This window comes from Phoxinus phoxinus (genome assembly GCF_949152265.1).
Source record: "Phoxinus phoxinus genome assembly, chromosome: 19".
NCBI lineage: Eukaryota > Metazoa > Chordata > Actinopteri > Cypriniformes > Leuciscidae > Phoxinus > Phoxinus phoxinus.
Window position 1 is genome coordinate 30,236,583 of NC_136894.1, and position 20,007 is coordinate 30,256,589.

General features: G+C 38.1%; 1 protein-coding gene across 3 annotated transcripts in view; it reads left to right on the top strand.

Annotated features, from left to right (window-relative positions):
* Window positions 1–20,007, top strand: part of LOC306987117 (TBC1 domain family member 20) — a 48,636-nt gene that overhangs the window by 19,108 nt on the left and 9,521 nt on the right. For all 3 annotated transcript variants that reach the window (XR_013795094.1, XR_013795095.1, XM_079591155.1), the window contains exons 4-7: window positions 5,582–5,768; window positions 7,010–7,111; window positions 12,259–12,400; window positions 15,419–15,603. Coding sequence is in view for 1 of the 3 variants with exons in the window: in XM_079591155.1 (XP_079447281.1) it covers window positions 5,582–5,768; window positions 7,010–7,111; window positions 12,259–12,400; window positions 15,419–15,603 (616 nt within the window). In the remaining 2 variants the exon portion in view is untranslated. The remainder of the gene's footprint in view (window positions 1–5,581; window positions 5,769–7,009; window positions 7,112–12,258; window positions 12,401–15,418; window positions 15,604–20,007) is intronic.

Consider the following 20,007-nt stretch of genomic DNA (forward strand, 5'->3'; position numbering starts at 1 on the left):
TCAAATGCCAGAACATGCGTTTCCATACAGCCCATAATAGCCGACTTCCTGTTGGACTGGCGTAAAACTTAGAGCACGAAAGTTGTTCGGCCCGATGAGATCTATACGTGTACCGAGTTTCATATTATTACATGCAAGCGTGTTTGAGATATGGACATGTTTTTGAATCCCATTCCAGGGGGCGCTGGCAAGCCCCCCTGCCACGCCCGGGTCCCAGCTTCAGTCGGGCCCTAATGGCCGCGGGTTCTGACATTTGTGCAAAGTTTCAAGAGTTTTTGAGCACGTTAAGGCCCCCAAAAGTGCCCAAAAGGTAGTAATATAATAATAATAAAGAAGAAGAATAAATAATAATCCCATGGAAAACAATAGGGCCTTCGCCTTTTCAAGGCTTGGGCCCTAAATATAGCTGCAAGCAGCGATTACGGGCCCAAGCCGGTGGCACCGCCACCCTGGTGCCTTTAGTTACACTAAAGGCACCGGACTGGCGCTGCCACCGGCTTGGGCCCTCCATCGCTGCTTGCAGCTATATTTATTTATTTATATATATATATATATATATATATATATATATATATATATATATATATATATATATATATATATATATATATATATATAAAAAGCCGCCACCCCGTTGCCTTTCGGGTTCCTGTGCACGACGGGCAATAACGTAACCCCGCTTTGAGAAGAAGTCTGCTTTAGAGCTTGTATCAGTGTGAGTCTTTCTGCTCCCCTCCAAACACACACAGAAAAGGGGGGGCTGTCTGTGTGTGTGCCCTCCCTCCCTCCCTCCCCACACACACACACACACACACACACACACACACACACACACACACACACACACACACACACACACACACACACACACACACACACACACACACACACACACACACACACAGAGAGAGAATGGCAGGGGGAACTCTGTCAGAGAGAGACAAAACCACATTCAAACCAAAATATCTGACTTCCTGTTGGTCGGAGCTAATGACTGTAAATGAGAAAGTTGTCCGGATCGATAAGCACAATATACAGACCAAGTTTTGTGACTGTAGGTAAAAATAACCCCCCCACTTTAGTCAAAAGTATTTTGAAAGTAACGCACTTCCTGCTGCCAGTTGGTGGCGCTATAACTTTGACTCCCAATAGTCACATCCATGTGATCGCCCTCTTATAACAAACACACTGCTGAAGTTTCATCAAGATCAATTAATGTATGAAGACGTTATAACACATTGTGTTTTTCTTTTCTCGCCATAACTTCATTTCCTCGCCACGGCCAAACCGTTCGAGATATCAAAAATCCGTCCGCAATTTAGCGTCCTCAATGTCTTTACTTCATGCTGACCGAGTTTGGTGGCGATAGGATAATTTTTCTTGGAGGAGTATATCAAATTCCAGGGGTATGCATTTTCATACAGCCCATAATAGCCGACTTCCTGTTGGACTGGCGTAAAACTTAGAGCACGAAAGTTGTTCGGCCCGATGATATCTAAATGTGTACCGAGTTTCATACTAATTCATGTAAGCGTGTTTGATATATGGACAAGTGTTCGAATCCCATTCCAGGGGGCGCTGTCGAGCCCCCATGCCACGCCCAGGTACCAGCTTCAACCCGGCCCTGATGGCCGCGGGTTCTGACCTGTGTGCAAAGTTTCAAGAGTTTTTGAGCACGTCAAGGGCCCCATAAGTGCCCGAGAAGTCGCACACAGCAGAGAAAGGGTTAACATAAAGCCCCCCTCCTCTCTCACACACACAGACACTGAGAGAGACTGGCAAAATTCTCAGATTTTCTCCCATTCAAACCAAAATATCTGACTTCCTGTTGGTCGGGGCTAATGAGTGTAAATTAGAAAGTTGTCCGGCTCGAGGAGAAGAATAACCATACTGATTTTTGTTACTGTAGGTAAAACGAATACCCCATTTTTGACTAAAGGTGGCGCTACTGAGCCCCTTACCACGCCCGTTTCTGAAACTTCGCACAAGTGTACTAGGCAATAAATGAGATATGCATGTTGAGTTTCATGCAATTTGAAGCATGTTAAGAGCCTCAAATGCATCCAAAAAGAATATAAAAGTTTAAAGCGTTGCCATGGCGACAGTATTAAAGATATCAATAATCCTTTCACAGGTCTACATCTGTCGTGTGTTTACATTATACAGATGAAGTTTGAAGCAAATCGGGTAAAAATAAGAGGGTGAATTCAAAGCATTTTGAAAGTGACACACTTCCTGCTGCCAGTTGGTGGCGCTATAACTTTGACTCACAATAGTCACATCCATGTGATCGGCCTCTTACAGCGAACACACTGCTGAAGTTTCATCAAGATCAATTAATGTATGAGGATGTTATAACACACTTCCTGTTTCCAATATTCGCCATAAATTCGTTTCCTCGCCACGGCCAAACCGTTCGAGATATCAAAAATCCCCTGGCAATTTATCATCCTCAATGTCTTGACTTCATGCTGACCGAGTTTCGTGGCGATTGGTTGAATCGTCTAGGAGGAGTATTTTAAATTCCATTGAATGCGTTTTTCTAACTACCCCAAATAGCCGACTTCCTGTTGGGCTGGGGTAAAAAGTCAGAGCATGAAGGATATATGAACCGATGAGATCTATAAGTGTACCGAGTTTCATATTATTTCATGCAAGCCTGTTTGATTTATGGACCAAGTTTTCGGACCCCGTTCCAGGGGGCGCTGTCGAGCCCCCCTGCCACGCCCGGGTACCAGCTTCAGCCCGGCCCTAATGGCCGCGGGTTCTGACCCGTGTGCAAAGTTTCAAGAGTTTTTGAGCACGTTAAGGCCCCCAAAAGTGCCCGAATAGTCGTAAGAAAAATAATAATAATAATAATAATAATCCGAAGAAAAACAATAGGGCCTTCGCCTTTTCAAGGCTTGGGCCCTAAATATAGCTGCAAGCAGCGATTACGGGCCCAAGCCGGTGGCACCGCCACCCTGGTGCCTTTAGTTACACTAAAGGCACCGGGCTGGCGCTGCCACCGGCTTGGGCCCTCCATCGCTGCTTGCAGCTATATTTATTTATATATATATATATATATATATATATATATATATATATATATATATATATATATATATATATATATATATAAAAAGCCGCCACCCCCGTTGCCTTTCGGGTTCCTGTGCACGACGGGCAATAACGTAACCCCGCTTTGACTGTCGAGAAGAAGTCTGCTTTAGAGCTTGTATCAGTGTGAGTCTTTCTGCTCCCCTACAAACACACACAGAAAAGGGGGGGGGGGGGGGCTGTCTGTGTGTGTGCCCTCCCTCCTTCCCCCCCCCCCCTCCTCCTCCAGTATCTCACTGGACTAACACACACACACACACACACACACACAGAGAGAGAATGGCAGGGGGAACTCTGTCAGAGAGAGACAAAACCACATTCAAACCAAAATATCTGACTTCCTGTTGGTCGGAGCTAATGACTGTAAATGAGAAAGATGTCCGGATCGATAAGCACAATATACAGACCGAGTTTTGTGACTGTAGGTAAAAATAACCCCCCCACTTTAGTCAAAAGTATCTTGAAAGTAACACACTTCCTGCTGCCAGTTGGTGGCGCTATAACTTTGACTCACAATAGCCACATCCATGTGATAGCCCTCTTACAACAAACACACTGCTGAAGTTTCATCAAGATCAATAAATGTATGAAGACGTTATAACACATTGTGTTTTTCTTTTCTCGCCATAACTTTGTTTCCTCGCCACGGCCAAACCGTTCGAGATATCAAAAATCCGTCCGCAATTTAGCGTCCTCAATGTCTTTACTTCATGCTGACTGAGTTTGGTGGCGATAGGATAATTTTTCTTGGAGGAGTATATCAAATTCCAGGGGCATGCGTTTTCATACAACCCATAATAGCCGACTTCCTGTTGGACTGGCGTAAAACTTAGAGCACGAAAGTTGTTCGGCCCGATGATATCTAAATGTGTACCGAGTTTCATATTATTACATGCAAACGTGTTTGATATATGGACCAAGTTTTTCGGACCACGTTCAAGGGGGCGCTGTTGAGCTCCCCTGCCACGCCCGGGTACCAGCTTCAGTCCGGCTCTAATGGCCGCAGGTTCTGACCTGTGTGCAAAGTTTCAAGAGTTTTCGAGCACGTTAAGGGCCCCAAAAGTGCCCGAGAAGTCCCACACAGCAGAGAAAGGGTTAAAATAAAGCCCCCCTCCTCTCTCACACACACAGACACTGAGAGAGACTGGCAAAATTCCCATCAAATCACATTCAAACCAAAATATCTGACTTCCTGTTGGTCGGAGCCAATGACTGTAAATTAGAAAGTTGTCCGGCTCGGGGAGATAAATATAAATACCGATTTTTGTTACTGTAGGTAAAACTAATACCCCATTTTTGACTAAAGGTGGCGCTACTGAGCCCCTCCACCGCGCCCGTTTCTGAAACTTCACACATGCCTAGTACCTAATAAATCTGATATGCATGTTGAGTTTCATGCAATTTGAAGCATGTTAAGAGCCTCAAATGCACCCAAAAAGAATATTAAAGTTTGATGCGTTGCCATGGCAACAGTATTTAAGATATCAATAATCCTTTCACAGGTCTACATCTGCCGTGTGTTTACATTATACAGATGAAGTTTGAAGCAAATCGGGTAAAAATAAGAGGGTGATTTCAAAGCATTTTGAAAGTGACACACTTCCTGCTGCCAGTTGGTGGCGCTATAACTTTGACTCACAATAGTCACATCCATGTGATCGGCCTCTTACAGCGAACACACTGCTGAAGTTTCATCAAGATCAATTAATGCATGAGGATGTTATAACACACTTCCTGTTTCCAATATTCGCCATAAATTCGTTTCCTCGCCACGGCCAAACCGTTCGAGATATCAAAAATCCCCTCGCAATTTAGCATCCTCCATGTCTTGACTTCATGCACACCGAGTTTCGTGGTGATTGGTTGAATTTTCTAGGAGGAGTATTTTAAATTCCATTGCATGTGTTTTTTAAACTACGCCAAATAGCCGACTTCCTGTTGGGCTGGGGTAAAAAGTCAGAGCACGAAGGATATATGAACCGATGAGATCTATAAGTGTACCGAGTTTCATATTATTACACGCAAGCGTGTTTGATTTATGGACCAAGTTTTCGGACCGCGTTCCAGGGGGCGCTGTCGAGCCCCCCTGTCATGCCCGGGTCCCAGCTTCAGTCCGGCTCTAATGGCCGCGGGTTCTGACATTTGTGCAAAGTTTCAAGAGTTTTTGAGCACGTTAAGGCCCCCAAAAGTGCCCAAAAGGTAGTAATATAATAATAATAAATAATAATAATAGTTAAGAAGAATAATCCTTTGGAAAACAATAGGGCCTTCGCCTTTTCAAGGCTTGGGCCCTAATAACAAAAAACCCTTAGAAGAACAATAGGGCTCTGCGCCCTTTCAGGGCTTGGGCCCTAATAATGTGACTTTTACACATCATCATGTCTGTCGGTAGGGTGTGTTTGACCCTGTGCTAATGGGATAATTCATTTTCTGCTCTGCTTTTCTAAAATGACATGTCTTTCGGTTATGTAATGGTTCTCAGGCATGCGTGTGGACGAGCGAGAGGTTCTCCAGGAGCAGCTGATAGACATCATTCTGGATGTTCTGCAGAGAAATCCTCAATTGCACTATTACCAGGGTTATCATGACCTCGTGGTGACCTTCCTGCTGGTGGTGGGAGAGAGGATGACCATCGCCATAATGGAGAAACTGTCCAATCATCATCTCAGGTGAGTTAACCTGACCTAGAGCCACACGATTAATCGTTACAAGATCGATTCAAACACACACGGGATCTTAGTCCTAAATGAAAGTGATTCGGCTCAATGTCTATTAAACCTTTGACAAGTACGATCACAGTGAACATTCAAATCTGCGTTCTGAGGGGGAGAGAGAGCAGTTATATATACAGTACAGGTGAAACTGGAAAAATTTGAATATGGTGCAAAAGTTCATTTATTTCAGTAATTCAACTTAAAAGGTGAAACTAATATATTATATAGACTCATTACATGCAAAGTGAGATATTTCAAGCCTTTATTTGTTATAATTGTGATGATTATGGCTTACAGCTTATGAAAACCTTTTCACAATATTCTAATTTTGAATTTGGGGTTTTCATAAGCTGTAAGCCATAATCATCACAATTATAACGAATAAAGGCTTGAAATATCTCACTTGGCATGTAATGAGTCTATATAATATATTAGTTTCACCTTTTAAGTTGAATTACCGAAATAAATGAACTTTTGCTCGATATTCACGTTTTTAGAGTTTCACCTGTATGTATATACTGCTCTCTCTCTCTCTCTCTCTCTCTCTCTCCCTCTTACAATAATTCAGAAGTACTGGGATAAAAGTTTATAGTTCAGATATAATCACTTATTTCTATGGAAGTGATCAAAATAGAGTAAATCAGCTTTTGAAAGTAGCATGACATGTCAAATAAAGATTGCATCAATTACATTCTTACACCAGTAGGTGTTTTTCTTGTCTTTCTCAGTTTTAAGAATGAGTTTTTCACAGTTTATCCAGAATCATAACCTGACCTTATGTTTTTTTCACTTTCTAATTCTGTTTATAACACTTTGCATTGTTTCTTGCAGCAAAAAAAAATAAAAAAATTGTATTCCTATTTCCCACAAATGGATATTTTTGGATTGATAGTTTCTGCAACATTTACTTTTATGCACTCGGCAGGAGCTTTTATCCAAAGTGACTCCCATTTCGTATGACACTGTTGTCTTCTGTAGAGCTGCTTTAAAGCTAAAACTATTTTTGTTTCATAATTGATGTGTTTTGCAGCATCGACACTGTTATTGAACTGAATTGAATCAGTTATTTATTTATTTTTTACAGTGTAGCACCATTCTCTAGAGTTTGAGCTCTAGGAATGTTTCTTTTCTGTTTACTCTGATAGTGATAAGGCTCCTCAGACATTTATTTTGTTTTCTCCTGTTGGGAACCGCAGGGATTTCATGGACCCCACCATGGACAACACAAAACACATCCTGAACTACCTGATGCCCATTCTGGAGCGAGTGGACCGAGAGTTACACGACTTCATGATAAGGTAGACTCGATTGTGTTTACTGACCAGTGATTATCTGTGATTGATCCACGTTCTAGAATATGGACATGCGAACGTGGATCAATCACAGATAATTACAGAGATTACATTAGATAAACGACAGAGTTTAAACACTACGTCTATATTAATCCGGAGACATTTTAAAACTGCGTTTTCGTTTATAAGCGCTCTCCGTCCGGATGAGAAACTTTTGAAAAACGCCTGAAAACGCTAAATTACTGCGCATGCGTAAAACCCCACAAAAGATCACTGATATGATTCAGCTGGAAAAATAAATAATGAAGTTATCGCGCAGTTGTTCTGACAGGATAATTTTATTTAGTAAAATATCTCACCATCCACTGATGCGTTCCGGGTCGCACGCAGTCACCGTGTGTTTGGTCTAAAACGCTTCTGCTCTCATGTTTTGCCGCAGGACAGCAAATGTGAGTAAATTCTGTCATCGTTGCAGGACTGTGATATGAAGAGTGTGCAATGTAGAATATTTTGTTGGTTTGTTTGTTTTGTTGTGAACTTGAATGTCATCTTCTGTGAAGAAGACTGCAGTTACAAAAGAGAAACTAGATGGCAGGTTATTTTGCTTAAGTTTCCAATTGACTGAAGATATAAGTTATTGTTACATTATGTTCTTAATAAATGTTTTAAATGACAATGTAGTGTGGTACATTGCGAACAAAGGTCGGATATTATGCATGTCTGGTCTAAAAATGGCATAGCAACCTGTGCTTTAAAAAAAAAAAATATGTAAAAATCGAGAATCGAACCGTGACCTTAGAATCGAAAATTTAATCGAATCGAGGATTTGGAGAATCGTGACACCCCTAATAAACATGAATATCTATGGTGCAATATGCGTCACATGACTAAATTAACGTCATCGTTTTTAAATACCACCGGTTTCACAGTCCACACTACAACGTGAAAACTGCTTCTTCAAATGTATCCACTTTGGAGTGCGTTTTCAAAAAAGCGTAGTTTTCATTAATAAAAACGCCGTCTCAGTGTGGACGGAAGGCCAAAACGGAGAGAAAAATATACGTATTAGTGTGGACATGGCTTAAGATAGCTCTAAATTCAGATTAGTTGAGGCATGTTTGAAGCCATTGTTAATAAGCACTTCTATAATCGGCTGTACACAGTCTCCAGTTTGACTAATAAACTATATTGCGTTTTTTGTTGTGAATGATTTAGTATTACTAAGTTATTTAATGAACATTGCCACCACTTTATAAAAGCAGTAAACCACTCAAGGACGTCTTTTTGTAGATGAACTGATTGGTAGGTTTAATTAAAAAATGTCTTGTCCCTCAAATAATATATCATAACTTTCATAATCCTCCAATCAGAAAAGTCTCGCCTCTAAATAGGGCAACTTATGCATCTTTACATCAAATAACACACATTTTTGTATGGCCAGAGCTTCACATTTGTTGCTTATCTTCTGGAATGATTGAATGAAAGTGTGTATAAACTGTGGGACAAGTCAAAGTCAAATTAATTGTGTGTGGTTATCAACACCACAACAGATCCATGTCAAAGGGAATACTCCTTTTTTGTCTGACCGTCCGAGGATAATGTAGTTCCCTGTCCTGAAGAGGGCAGCAGAGGCGTCTTTAAAGGTCTAGACAGAGTTCTGAGGGAGTGACGCCTGCTAACAGGTTTATCCCACTATTATACACTGTCTGAGACTATAAAAGCTGCTGAAATCTGTGACATGAATCTCAAATGTCTACGTTTGTTTCCAGTAGCTGTGTGTGTACATTGAATCAGGTGAGAGTGTACTGATGCACTGTGATGTACGGTTCGCTTGAGCTTGACACACACACACACACACACACACACACACACACACACACACACACACACACACACGCTTTATGTAATATTCTCACGGGAGACTGTTTTGTGTGTGTAACCCTTCATCAAAGTCACTGTCACAGGGCTCAACATTTGTTCCGGATGGGGCAGATTTGTACTTCCCTGGTCAACATTTTAATTCTCAATATATATTTTTTTATCTGCATTATTATTATTATTAATGTCAGAATAATATAAAATTATATATATATACATTTTTTTTTTACAACAAATAATTGTACAGCCAGTAGAAGAGTGTCTAAATGTGTTTTAAATAAATAGGCAAAATTAGTGTGTTTTTTGAAGAGTACCGGTAACTAGATTTTTTTCTCCCACTTTATTAAATTATTTATCAAATAAATAAATCATCTTTTGTAAATTATAAGACTTATTTTTAAGCCTAAATGCATAATGTTTAGTCGATGTGCCTCTACTCTGGAATTTAAAATGAATTTTATTCACCTAATTATTTGTTATTATTCTAATCTTGATTGTATTTATTAATATTTGTGGAAGGGAAAAAAATAATATGTGTTTGTGTGTGTGTGTGTTGCTTATATTATATATATTTGTTGGTATGTTACTGTTATGATGGAGCTGTTTTGTCATTGGTGATGATGGAGCTGTTTGTTGTCTTAGTACATTTAAAAACAAATTGCATTAAAATATCAGGAGATGAAGTCATAAAGTGCAGAAAACATGAATGGTTTGTTTATAGATAATTCAGCCTGGTTTTCTCTGGCCTCCTTTACAATATTGATAAATCCTGAAAATGCTATAGCTATCATGCATAATTATACCAGCAGATATAATTAAACCTCACAGAAATTACAAATATTTAAGTTTGCATAAAATGCATGTACAAGTTGTTCAGCAACAATAAGATAGATCGTAGATGTAACACACACACACACACACACACACACACACACACACACACACACACTGACTATCTTTATCGTGTCAGACAGTTTAATGTGTTGTGTATTCCCCACACACGCTCTCAATGTCATCTTGCGTTTTAGCTTTTGACAGCCATGTGTTGTTTATTTGTCCTTTGCAACCCGATGCATAAAGTTGCGTACGTTCTTGCTGTGCGGCCATCTTGTTTATGTGAGAACCGTTTGGTTTGACAAGCCAACAGAATTGCTGATATGTGATTCATTTATGACGTCCCAAAAGAGTGTGTGTGTGTGAGTGAGAGAGAGAGAGTGTTCACATAAACCTGTAGCTCTGCATTGCGTGAGGCTTTCCCGGCTCTGGTTTGTAAAATCGGGTTATTTATAATGGCGACTCATCTAAAATGTAGAGAATAAGAGGTTCTTCATGAATATTGCATCGGCGCGTCTCGCCGCAGTGCCGGTCCACAGGTTTAATGGTGTTGCTCACTCTCAGGTGCTGTTGCTTTTTGCTTTTATGAGTCTTTCCAAACAAGTTAATAAAACTTCAGAACTTTTAAAAAGCCCTAAAAAAAGAAATGTTGCTTTTCTGTTCCTGTTCGTGCGTCAGTTTCTCTGAACAGAGCAGCATTTACTGAGCTCTTAAATATCACCGCTGACAAACCACCCATCGCGAATCATTACGATTCCTATTGTTATTGGCCACGCGGAGAGTTTCCTTCTCGTCGAGCATGTGCTCGTGACCTTGCAGCACATTTACAAGGCCTACAGCGCCGTTAAATTGCTCACATTGAACATCAGTGACTGTGATTAATGAATGTGTCAAACACGCGTTCCTGTGTTTTGCACATGCTAAATGCTTCGGCGGGTTTTTAGAGGAGTTTCGAGAGAGCTCTGCTGTGTCCTGTCATGTTTGAATGTCGGTTTCACAGATTAGAGGCGCTTTCAAAAGGTCATGTTGGCATTGAGCGTGTTTACTTATGCCAGGTACATGCTCTACATGACGCACACCAGCGCACGGTCCCGCTGTATGAATGCAAGTTTGTCTGACACTGCGCTGATCACAATCCTCATTGACATGGACACCACATATACACTAGCATTCAAAAAGTTTGGGATCGGTACGATTTTTAAAAGAAGTATCTTCTGCTCACCAAGGCTGCGTTTATTTGATAAAAAATACAGCAACAACTAAAAACTTGTTAAATATTATGACAATTTAAAATAGCTTTTTTCTATTGTAATATACTGTAAAATGTAATTTATTTTTAGATTTCAGTGTCACATGAAAGGTCTATTTACTATTTAGGTTTATAAATTGTATTAATTAAAAATACACACAAAAAAACTAGATTGTGAAATATTATTACAATTTAAAAGAACCGTTTTCTATGTGATTGTGAATATATTGTAAAATGTATTTCATTTTGGTCCCACTTTATATTAAGTGGCTTTAAGTACTATGTGCTTACATTGAAATTAACAATTTAATACAATGGACTTATTGTGTACATACATGTTTTTACATTGTACTTATATTTTAAAAATACCAGCATGTAATTACAGCTGTAATTACTTTATGTAATTACATTTGTAATTACACAGTTGACCCTTCCCTTACAACTTAACCCACCCTTAAACTTACCCATACCAGCACACCTGTCCCTAACCTTACCAGTATCACATCTCAATAGCAGCAAAAGTGTTTTACAATACAACATGAACACAATAAGTACATTGTACTTATTTTTTGATGTAAGTACATAGTCCTTAAAGCCACTTAATATAAAGTGGGACCTTTATTTGAATTATAAATGTTTTTACTGTAACTTGATAAATTTAATGCATCCTTGCTAAATAAAAGTATAGATCCCCCCCCCCCCCCCCCGCCCCCTGTTCTTTTGAACTTTCTATTCTGAATTTTTTTTCAATATGAATGATAATAATTAATGTTTTTTTTTGGGGGGGGGGGGGGGGGGGGGCAACAAATCATCATATTATAATGTTTTCTGAAGGATCATGTGACACTGAAGACGAGTAATGATGCTGAAAATTCAGCTTTGATCACAGGAATAAATTACAGTTTAAAATATATTCTAATAGAAAACAGTTCTTTTAAATTGCCAAATATTCCACAATATTGTTTTTTATGTGTATTTAAAAAAAAAAAAAAAGCATAATAGACTTATTTTAAAAACATAAAAAAATATTTTGCACGGCAGTGTATATCCAAATAAATAGAATTGACAATAGATTGTAGATAGATACTTTGACCAAGATGGAAAATATTATGCTAATTGGGTCATTTGTACTTAATATGATGTGCAATTGTTCAGTTTGAGCTGCTGATGATCGGTTGTCTGTGTGTTGCAGGTCTGAGGTGGGCACTATCTTCGCCCTGAGCTGGCTGATCACATGGTACGGCTATGTCTTGTCAGATTTCCGGCATGTTCTGCGACTCTATGATTTCTTCCTGGCGTCTCACCCACTCATGGCCATCTACTTCGCCGCTGTGGTAAGGGGGAGCGTCTCTCTCTCACTTCAGTCAGTCCGTCTCCTGCCTTTCAAGGACAGCGAGGCAGTGCTGCGTTCTGACCTTTTCAGTGCTCGTGAGAGACCGAGGACTGAAGTGTCTTTTAAAACTATTTTTAACTTGACCGGGCATCCTAAAAAGTCTAAAAAAGCTGCTTTCGCACATTCAAATTAGTTTTGAAAGTAATTTGAATGTGTGAAAGCAGCTTTTTCAACATCTTAAATACAGCTTTTTTTTGGTCTTAAATACACCAATGCACATTTTTACTGGTAAGATACCATTGACACAACAGCACCAGAAGCTCTTTCTCATCTGTCCGATTTGATAACCTTTTTTTTTTTTTTTTTACTTCTGAGTGACAGGCGCAAGGGGCCGTTCACATTGAATGCTTTTAAAAATGCAAGACGCTGAGTAGTATAGCATACAAATGCTGGGAATCAATATGAGCATTGCATTTCTAGAAACGTGAGACCGCGACGCTGAAAAAGGGTACGAGAAGTGATGCAACCGTTAAAGATGCCCGTCTAGTTCATGTTTACATAGAAAAACAATCAACAAGCTGTGCAGCGAAACACACAAATGCATTCTGGGTGAACTGGGCCTTACTGTAAAGAGCGCAGAGTAATTGTGCCATCTCAGTGTCGACTTTATGATTGGCCCAAAGCAGACTTATTATTATTGTATGTGCTCATACTGGATATTTTTATTACATTTTTACTGATTTTAGAACCTCACTTCACTTCAACTTATTTATTTCAGTTAGTTTCCAAGGCAACGTTTCTAATTTTCATTTAAGATTTTAATCTAACATTTATTATTATTTATTGTGTAGTATTATTTAAAATTATAAATATTCAAATATGTTGTTATTGTTATATATTTTTAGCTTTCATTTATTTTATAATCATTTTAGTACTTCAACTTATTATTAGTTAATTTTTATTTAAATAATAAATACATATTAATACTATTTATTATAATTTATTTGTTTAATATTTTATTTAGCTTTAATTTATTTTAACTTAAATGAAATTTAACTGAAATAAGTAAGTTAAAGTTTTCTATTTGTAATAATGATAATAATACATATTTATAATATATATATGTTTTAGTAATTGTTGTACTGTTAATGACAATTAAAAATGAGTCACTAACTTTGTTACTAACTGAGATAAAATAAGTTTTTATCTAATATTTATATTTTAATTTACTGAGAATTATAATTGAAGATGATTTCTTAAAATGTCCTGTTTCATCTCTAAACTGATAATTTACAAAATAACGAATTTAATTATGAGTATATTTCTAGAAAATGCTGTATGTGACACATATCCGTCCAACATTAGCAAGCTCTTTTGCAAGCTCTGCAAGTCGTGAACACTCCTCATGTGCTGTTGCCCCTCAGACTACACACAAGCTTTTGTAATCCAAAAAGAGGACGTTGTTTACCAAGTTTTTCCTGCGTATTTGTTAATTCACGTATTTAGGCGATAGCTAATTCATCAGCACAACAACAACAAACCTCTTTCCAAAAGAGAGGCAAAGAATGTTCTTTTATTTTTCCACTCCTTCCTCGTCTAATGCGAGAATCGAGGGCACTTTGTTGTAGCGGGATCAGTTAATTAAACAACTCTAATGAATTCACCAGAGGTTTGTGTGGAAGGCTGCGTGTTTGTGCTAGAATCCTTTAAACGCGCTCTTTCTTCTGTCTCCACGAGCAGCTCCCCTGTTAGAGACACGGGGGCCGGGGCCGTTTGAAGTCGGGATAAGAAAGCCAGCCGGAAATGTAGTTCATCCTGGAGCTCAGGTAGTGGATGAGCTGGGGGTCGACGACCCGACTCTTGCTTGACCTCTGCTGGGGTGGATCTGACCGGGCGTGAGGAGGGCGCACTGAACATCTGCGAGCTGAGCTGTATTATTATATGGTTATGGCTGAAAACATCATTGCTGTTTGCTCATAAGTGAAGGAAACAGGGATTTTGAATAGCCTTGCACACCCAGATTTCGGACATAAGTTCTGGGCCACGTCGCATCTTAGGGTGTGATCACACTTGTAGCTCGATATATATACACATCACAGAGTTCGGTTCGCTTGGTTTTTTGGTTCGGACCAAAAAAACATTTAGTCCTGGTCCATATATATATATATATATAAATTACAATTCTTCACAATTTCAATAAACATATATGAACATCCTTAGAACAAGATCAATTTAAAAGCAGAAGAGACAATATTTGTTTGACTTGTTTTAAAAAAAAATATATCTTTAGTTAAGGTTACCTTTTTGTTTTATTGTTGTTGTTTTTTGTTTAGTTTTTTTAGTATAACAAATTTTAGGTTATAGTTATGCTTTAAAACAAGAAAAGGCAATTTGAAAGCTAAAAAACCCTTCTTTGAGCTTTAAAAAATCATTCACAGTTAGTATTTTTATGTATTATACATATGTATTTCTTTATTATTATTATTTACTGAATCATATAGTTTTGACTTTTTATGATTTTTTTTTTATAAATCTTATTTACCGGTAAGTATAAATCAATCCAAATCTACTGACTTTTATGCTTAAAACAAGAAAATAAAAATATTTGAAAACCGTAAAGCACCAAATAAATATGGCAGAATTTGTGTTCAACACACCGGTTTGGTTTTCAACGTTTTTTTCTTATTCTAACCTGATCAGACCGTCAGGTTTGTGTTTCTGCTATTCATTGGATATCTTGTTTACATGATACTAATTTATTGTTTTATTATACTTTTTTAAAAATATTTTCTAAGTTATGAACCTCAAACTTCTTTGAAACAAAACCTTGCCTACTTGAGTGACTTTTCTTTTCCTCAGAAGTATCATTTTAACATCGTAAATATGACTTATAGTTGCGTAAAATCAGTCGATCAGATTGAATTGTCATTTTCGTGTGCATCAGTGAGAAAACTCAAGACTCTCTCTCTCTCTCTCTCTCTCGCCCTCTCCCCCCCCCCTCCCCCCTCTCTCTGGTCAGATTGTGTTGTACAGACAGAAGGAGGTGAAGAGCAGCGAGTGTGATATGGCCAGCGTTCATCACCTGCTGTCCCAGATGCCTCAGGATCTGCCGTACGAGGAGCTGATTGGTCGAGCTCAGAAACTCTTCATCAGCTGCCCGCCCTCTCTGCTGACCCAGTCTGCAGCGCTGCAGTCATGCAACATGTGAGACTCTCAAACACACTCTTACATTCACACACACACTTTTACAATGGTGTTTTACGTCTTCAGTTAACTATGGGAAATAATCATAACTTCAATACTTATAAAAAAAACAAAAAAACAAAAACAAATCCAAGGCACTTGAGTATTTATTTTTAGAAAAATGTAAAAAGCCTTTATTCTATCATGGCTTAAGTAGTTTAAAAACAGGTGACAAGCAATCGGTACATACTTATATTAATACTAGTATTAGGGGAGAATGATTCCTCAAAATCTCAACATGATTATCAAATCATAAAGGCTGCAGTTTAATATGCGCTGCCTGTTTCAGAGTGAAACCTTTCACACGTGACCAGTTGAAGATCTGATGTTTTCAGATTTGTGATAAGAACGTTTCATAAACCTGTTGCCAACAAAGGAGAAGCTTTTAAATCTCCCTGGCCGCATTTTTCATCTAAAATGGTTTGTTTGAAAATAAAAAAGTTAAAACTATTAATTTCTAGAATATTCGTATTGTACTTTTACAGTTGTACAGTAAAATTAAAAATCTTTTTATTAAATACACTACCGTTTTTTTGTATTCATTTATTGAGGATTAATAGTGTCTTTTTTTATAATTGTACAGTAAAATTAAATAATTTTTATTAAATTCAAATTTGTTTAATTAAAAAAAAGAAGAAGATTTTCATTAAATACAAAAAAAAAAAAATTCTGGAGTATTGTATTGTATTTTCTTTACAGTTATAAAGTGTTATTTTTTATTAAATTCAATTTTTTTTCTATATTTCAATTTCTGGAGTCTTTTTTTTACAGTTATACAGTAAAATGTAATTATTATTTTATTAAATACAATTTTTATTTTATTTTCTAGAATATTCTACATATATGCTCTTTTTAAAATACAGTTGTATTATCACAAAAGTAATACATTTCTTGTTTTGTTTAATATATTATTTAACAGTATTATTATTATTATTGTGTAGTCATATATATAATCACACTATGATTTTGTTTTTGACAAATTCTGCAGCTTTACAAACAAGCACAGTATTTTTATTTCACATTTTAATTCACAATACAAGTTGTATCTATAAAATCTATAGATTTTTTTTTTAAATCCCCAAATAATTCAATTCACATTTATTTGTATAGCGCTTTTCACAATACACATCGTTTCGAAGCAGCTTTACTGAAAATGCACGAGTCCACATTACAATTTAGAGTGATCTGTTATCAGAGGTAACTAAGTTATGCATTTCAAAAATGTACATATACAAAATCACAGTTTACTAAAAATGTATTAATTTAGACAATGTAATAATTTAAGGCAAATAGTTTAGCCCTACCTAGTTTAAAAATAACATACCAGTTCTAATGCTGCTATACTGTAGGATTCAGACACACACACACACACACACACACACACACACACACACACACACACACACACACACACACACACACACACACACACACACACACTTAAACTAGTCTTTGGCCCTGAGGGCTGTTGGTTTCCACCTGTGTCCATCAGGTGGCGCTATTGAGAATGATATCATGTCCCCTCTGTTGCGCCCCTGTTGTGACGTGAAGGGCGCTCAGCCGGAGCTGTCTGCGCCTCGGCCCTGTGTGTCTAAACACTCGCTGTCAGTCTGCAGATTGCATTTGCAAATGCAGGTGAAGCCACTTTAATGATTTATCTCTTACGGCAGCGGGAAACGATTCCTCCGGCATTCAGCGGGAACTGAATTCAAGTCCCTCCGCGCTGAAAAAGCCATCAGAGGGGAGATCTGTCTTGTTTAAGATCTCCCTGCGTCTGCTGTCGCCTATGAAGATTAAGAGAGAGAAGAGACAGAAATGAGAATAAGGAAGTGACAGAAATGAGAGAGTGATAGAGAGGGGCAGCGAGAGAGAGAGAGAGAGAGAGAGAGAGAGAGAGAGAGACGGGAATGCATGAGAAACAATGTGTGAGAGAGAGATATTAACACTAAAATGAGAGATTTATTTTTTCTCTTTCTGCCTGTCTTATGCAAATCAGTCCTGCAATAAGTAAGCTCCGCCTCTCTGGGTTATTAATGCTCTACCCTCATTTGCATAACCCCTCCCCCACCAGCATCTGTGGCCTCACTGAAAAGCGAAGAACATACGTGTGTGTGTCAGTGAAATGAGCAGCCTGTCGCGAGGCCGTGACCTGTGACCTTGATCTCTATTGTTCTGTTTGACCCTGTGGAGTGCTGTAATGAGGAGTGGCACGTCCTCCCTAATGGTTTTGACCCCCAAATGTTCTTCATTAATACCCCCTGCACACACCCTCAGGCTAACACCCTGCCCTCTGCTCGCACCCGACTTCATAAACGCAGGAAAATTATATTATCACCGAGACTGATGCTCTGATCTCATCTCTCGGTGTTAGTTAGCGCTGCCTGTTGCCGGTTTGATTAGATCACGCATGTTCAGGAAAGAAGAAACTGGAGAATCTGCAAGCATCTGTCATGTGTTTGTGTGTCTGCCTGCTGTGGATTCTGGGAGTTTGTGGATTGAGGGTGTTTGTGTGCAGGTTGTTTCCTGTAATTGTGACCTTGTATCTCACAATTGTGTTTATTTTTCGTAATTGCAACTGTATATCTCCCATTTGCATCTTTCTTTCAGAATTTTGACTTTATATCTTATACAATATTGGGTTTATATCTCCAAAATGCATCTATTTTTAGTAATTGTGATTTTTTTTCTCTCTCACAAATCTAACTTTCTATCTCACAATTTTTTTTTCTTTTTATAATTGCAAATATATATTTTCCAATTGCGTCTATTTTTTAAGAATTGCAACATTATATCTCACAATTCTGACTTCCTATCTCCCAATTACATATTTTTTTTGTAATTGTGACTATATCTCACAATTCTGACTTCCTATCTCCCAATTACATCTTTTTTTTGTAATTGTGACTTTATATCTCCTAATTGCATCTGTTCTTCTCACAAATCTCATATTTGCATCTATTTTTTTGTAATTGCAACTTATATTTCACAATTTTAACTCATAATGTTACTGTTTTTGTATCCCACAGAGTTTTTTGATTGGTTGGTGGGTATGTGTGCAGGTTAAAATCAACTTGTAATCAAAAATACTTTTCTTATCTCATGTTTCGGGTCAAATTTTCAGATGATATCATCAAGGCCACACAGGATATCCCATTATGTATTTCACTGAAAGCTAAACACTTCTATATTTGACTGCAAACTTGCATTCATGTCAAAACCTTAATTTAAAAACAATGAATATACCCATATGCAGATACAGAACCACAGTTCAAAATCTGCCACATTAAATTGAAAGGTTTCTGCAAAATGACTGATATGTTAAATAACTCATTAATATGGTGCGTCCGAAATCTCAAACTGTCTGAGTAGGTACTACGTTTGAATTGGAATTGACTTTGTGATTATTAAAATAGTACGTTTCATATGGTATGAATGAAATTCGAACTTACTCCATCTGCCATGTTGTCATTATCATGTGACCTACAGGCATCAGTTGCGTCGCATCACTGCCGTTCATAAATCCTCTCCTGTGGCATCATGGGACAGTAAAGTGTCCATCGAATGTGCACTTCAGAATCTGGCCAGAAGTAGTAGATCATCCAGGTACTTTTCGAATATTACCGTATTTTCCGGACTATAAGTCGATCTGGAGTATAAGTCGCATCAGTCAAAAAATGCGTCACGAAGAGGAAAAACACATAAGTCGCACTGGACTATAAGTCGCATTTATTTAGAAATTTATTTCACAAAATCCAAGACCAAGAACAGATATTTAATCTTGAAAAGGCAAGTTATTCAGCTCCACAACAGCACACAGAACAACAGCTGAATAGTGTCCGGTGTGTTAGCGTAACACATTAACAGTTATTCAGCTGCACAATAGCATAAAGAACATATACCTGAAGCTGAATATGCTAAACTAACATTAGCCAGCGAGTCCAACAAGTTACCGGTCAGCAAGTTCACCAAACTCCCGATCTCATCACACAACACTGAATCCATGGAGTTCTTCCTCTGTGTCGCTTCTGAACAACTCCGCCAACTAGAGCGCCCTCTCGCGGCTGTAGACGGTAATGTTTTCTCTTGGTTCATCTCAGTCAGTATGAATTCATTTTGATATACAAGTCGCACTTGCAGCCAAACTATGAAAAAAAGTGCGACTTATAGTCCGAAAAAAACGGTATACAGCTTTCGCATACTTTGGAAAGGCCGAAGCGAATCAGTCAGTCTGTTGCAGGTTTTATTGCATATGATTTCTGGGCTATTTTTCTGCAGAACCTCACAACACTGCACACTTTGGTTTATTTGACATGCCTAATTCAGGCTTGATGAGCTAATCAGTCAAATCAGGTATCTTAAATATGG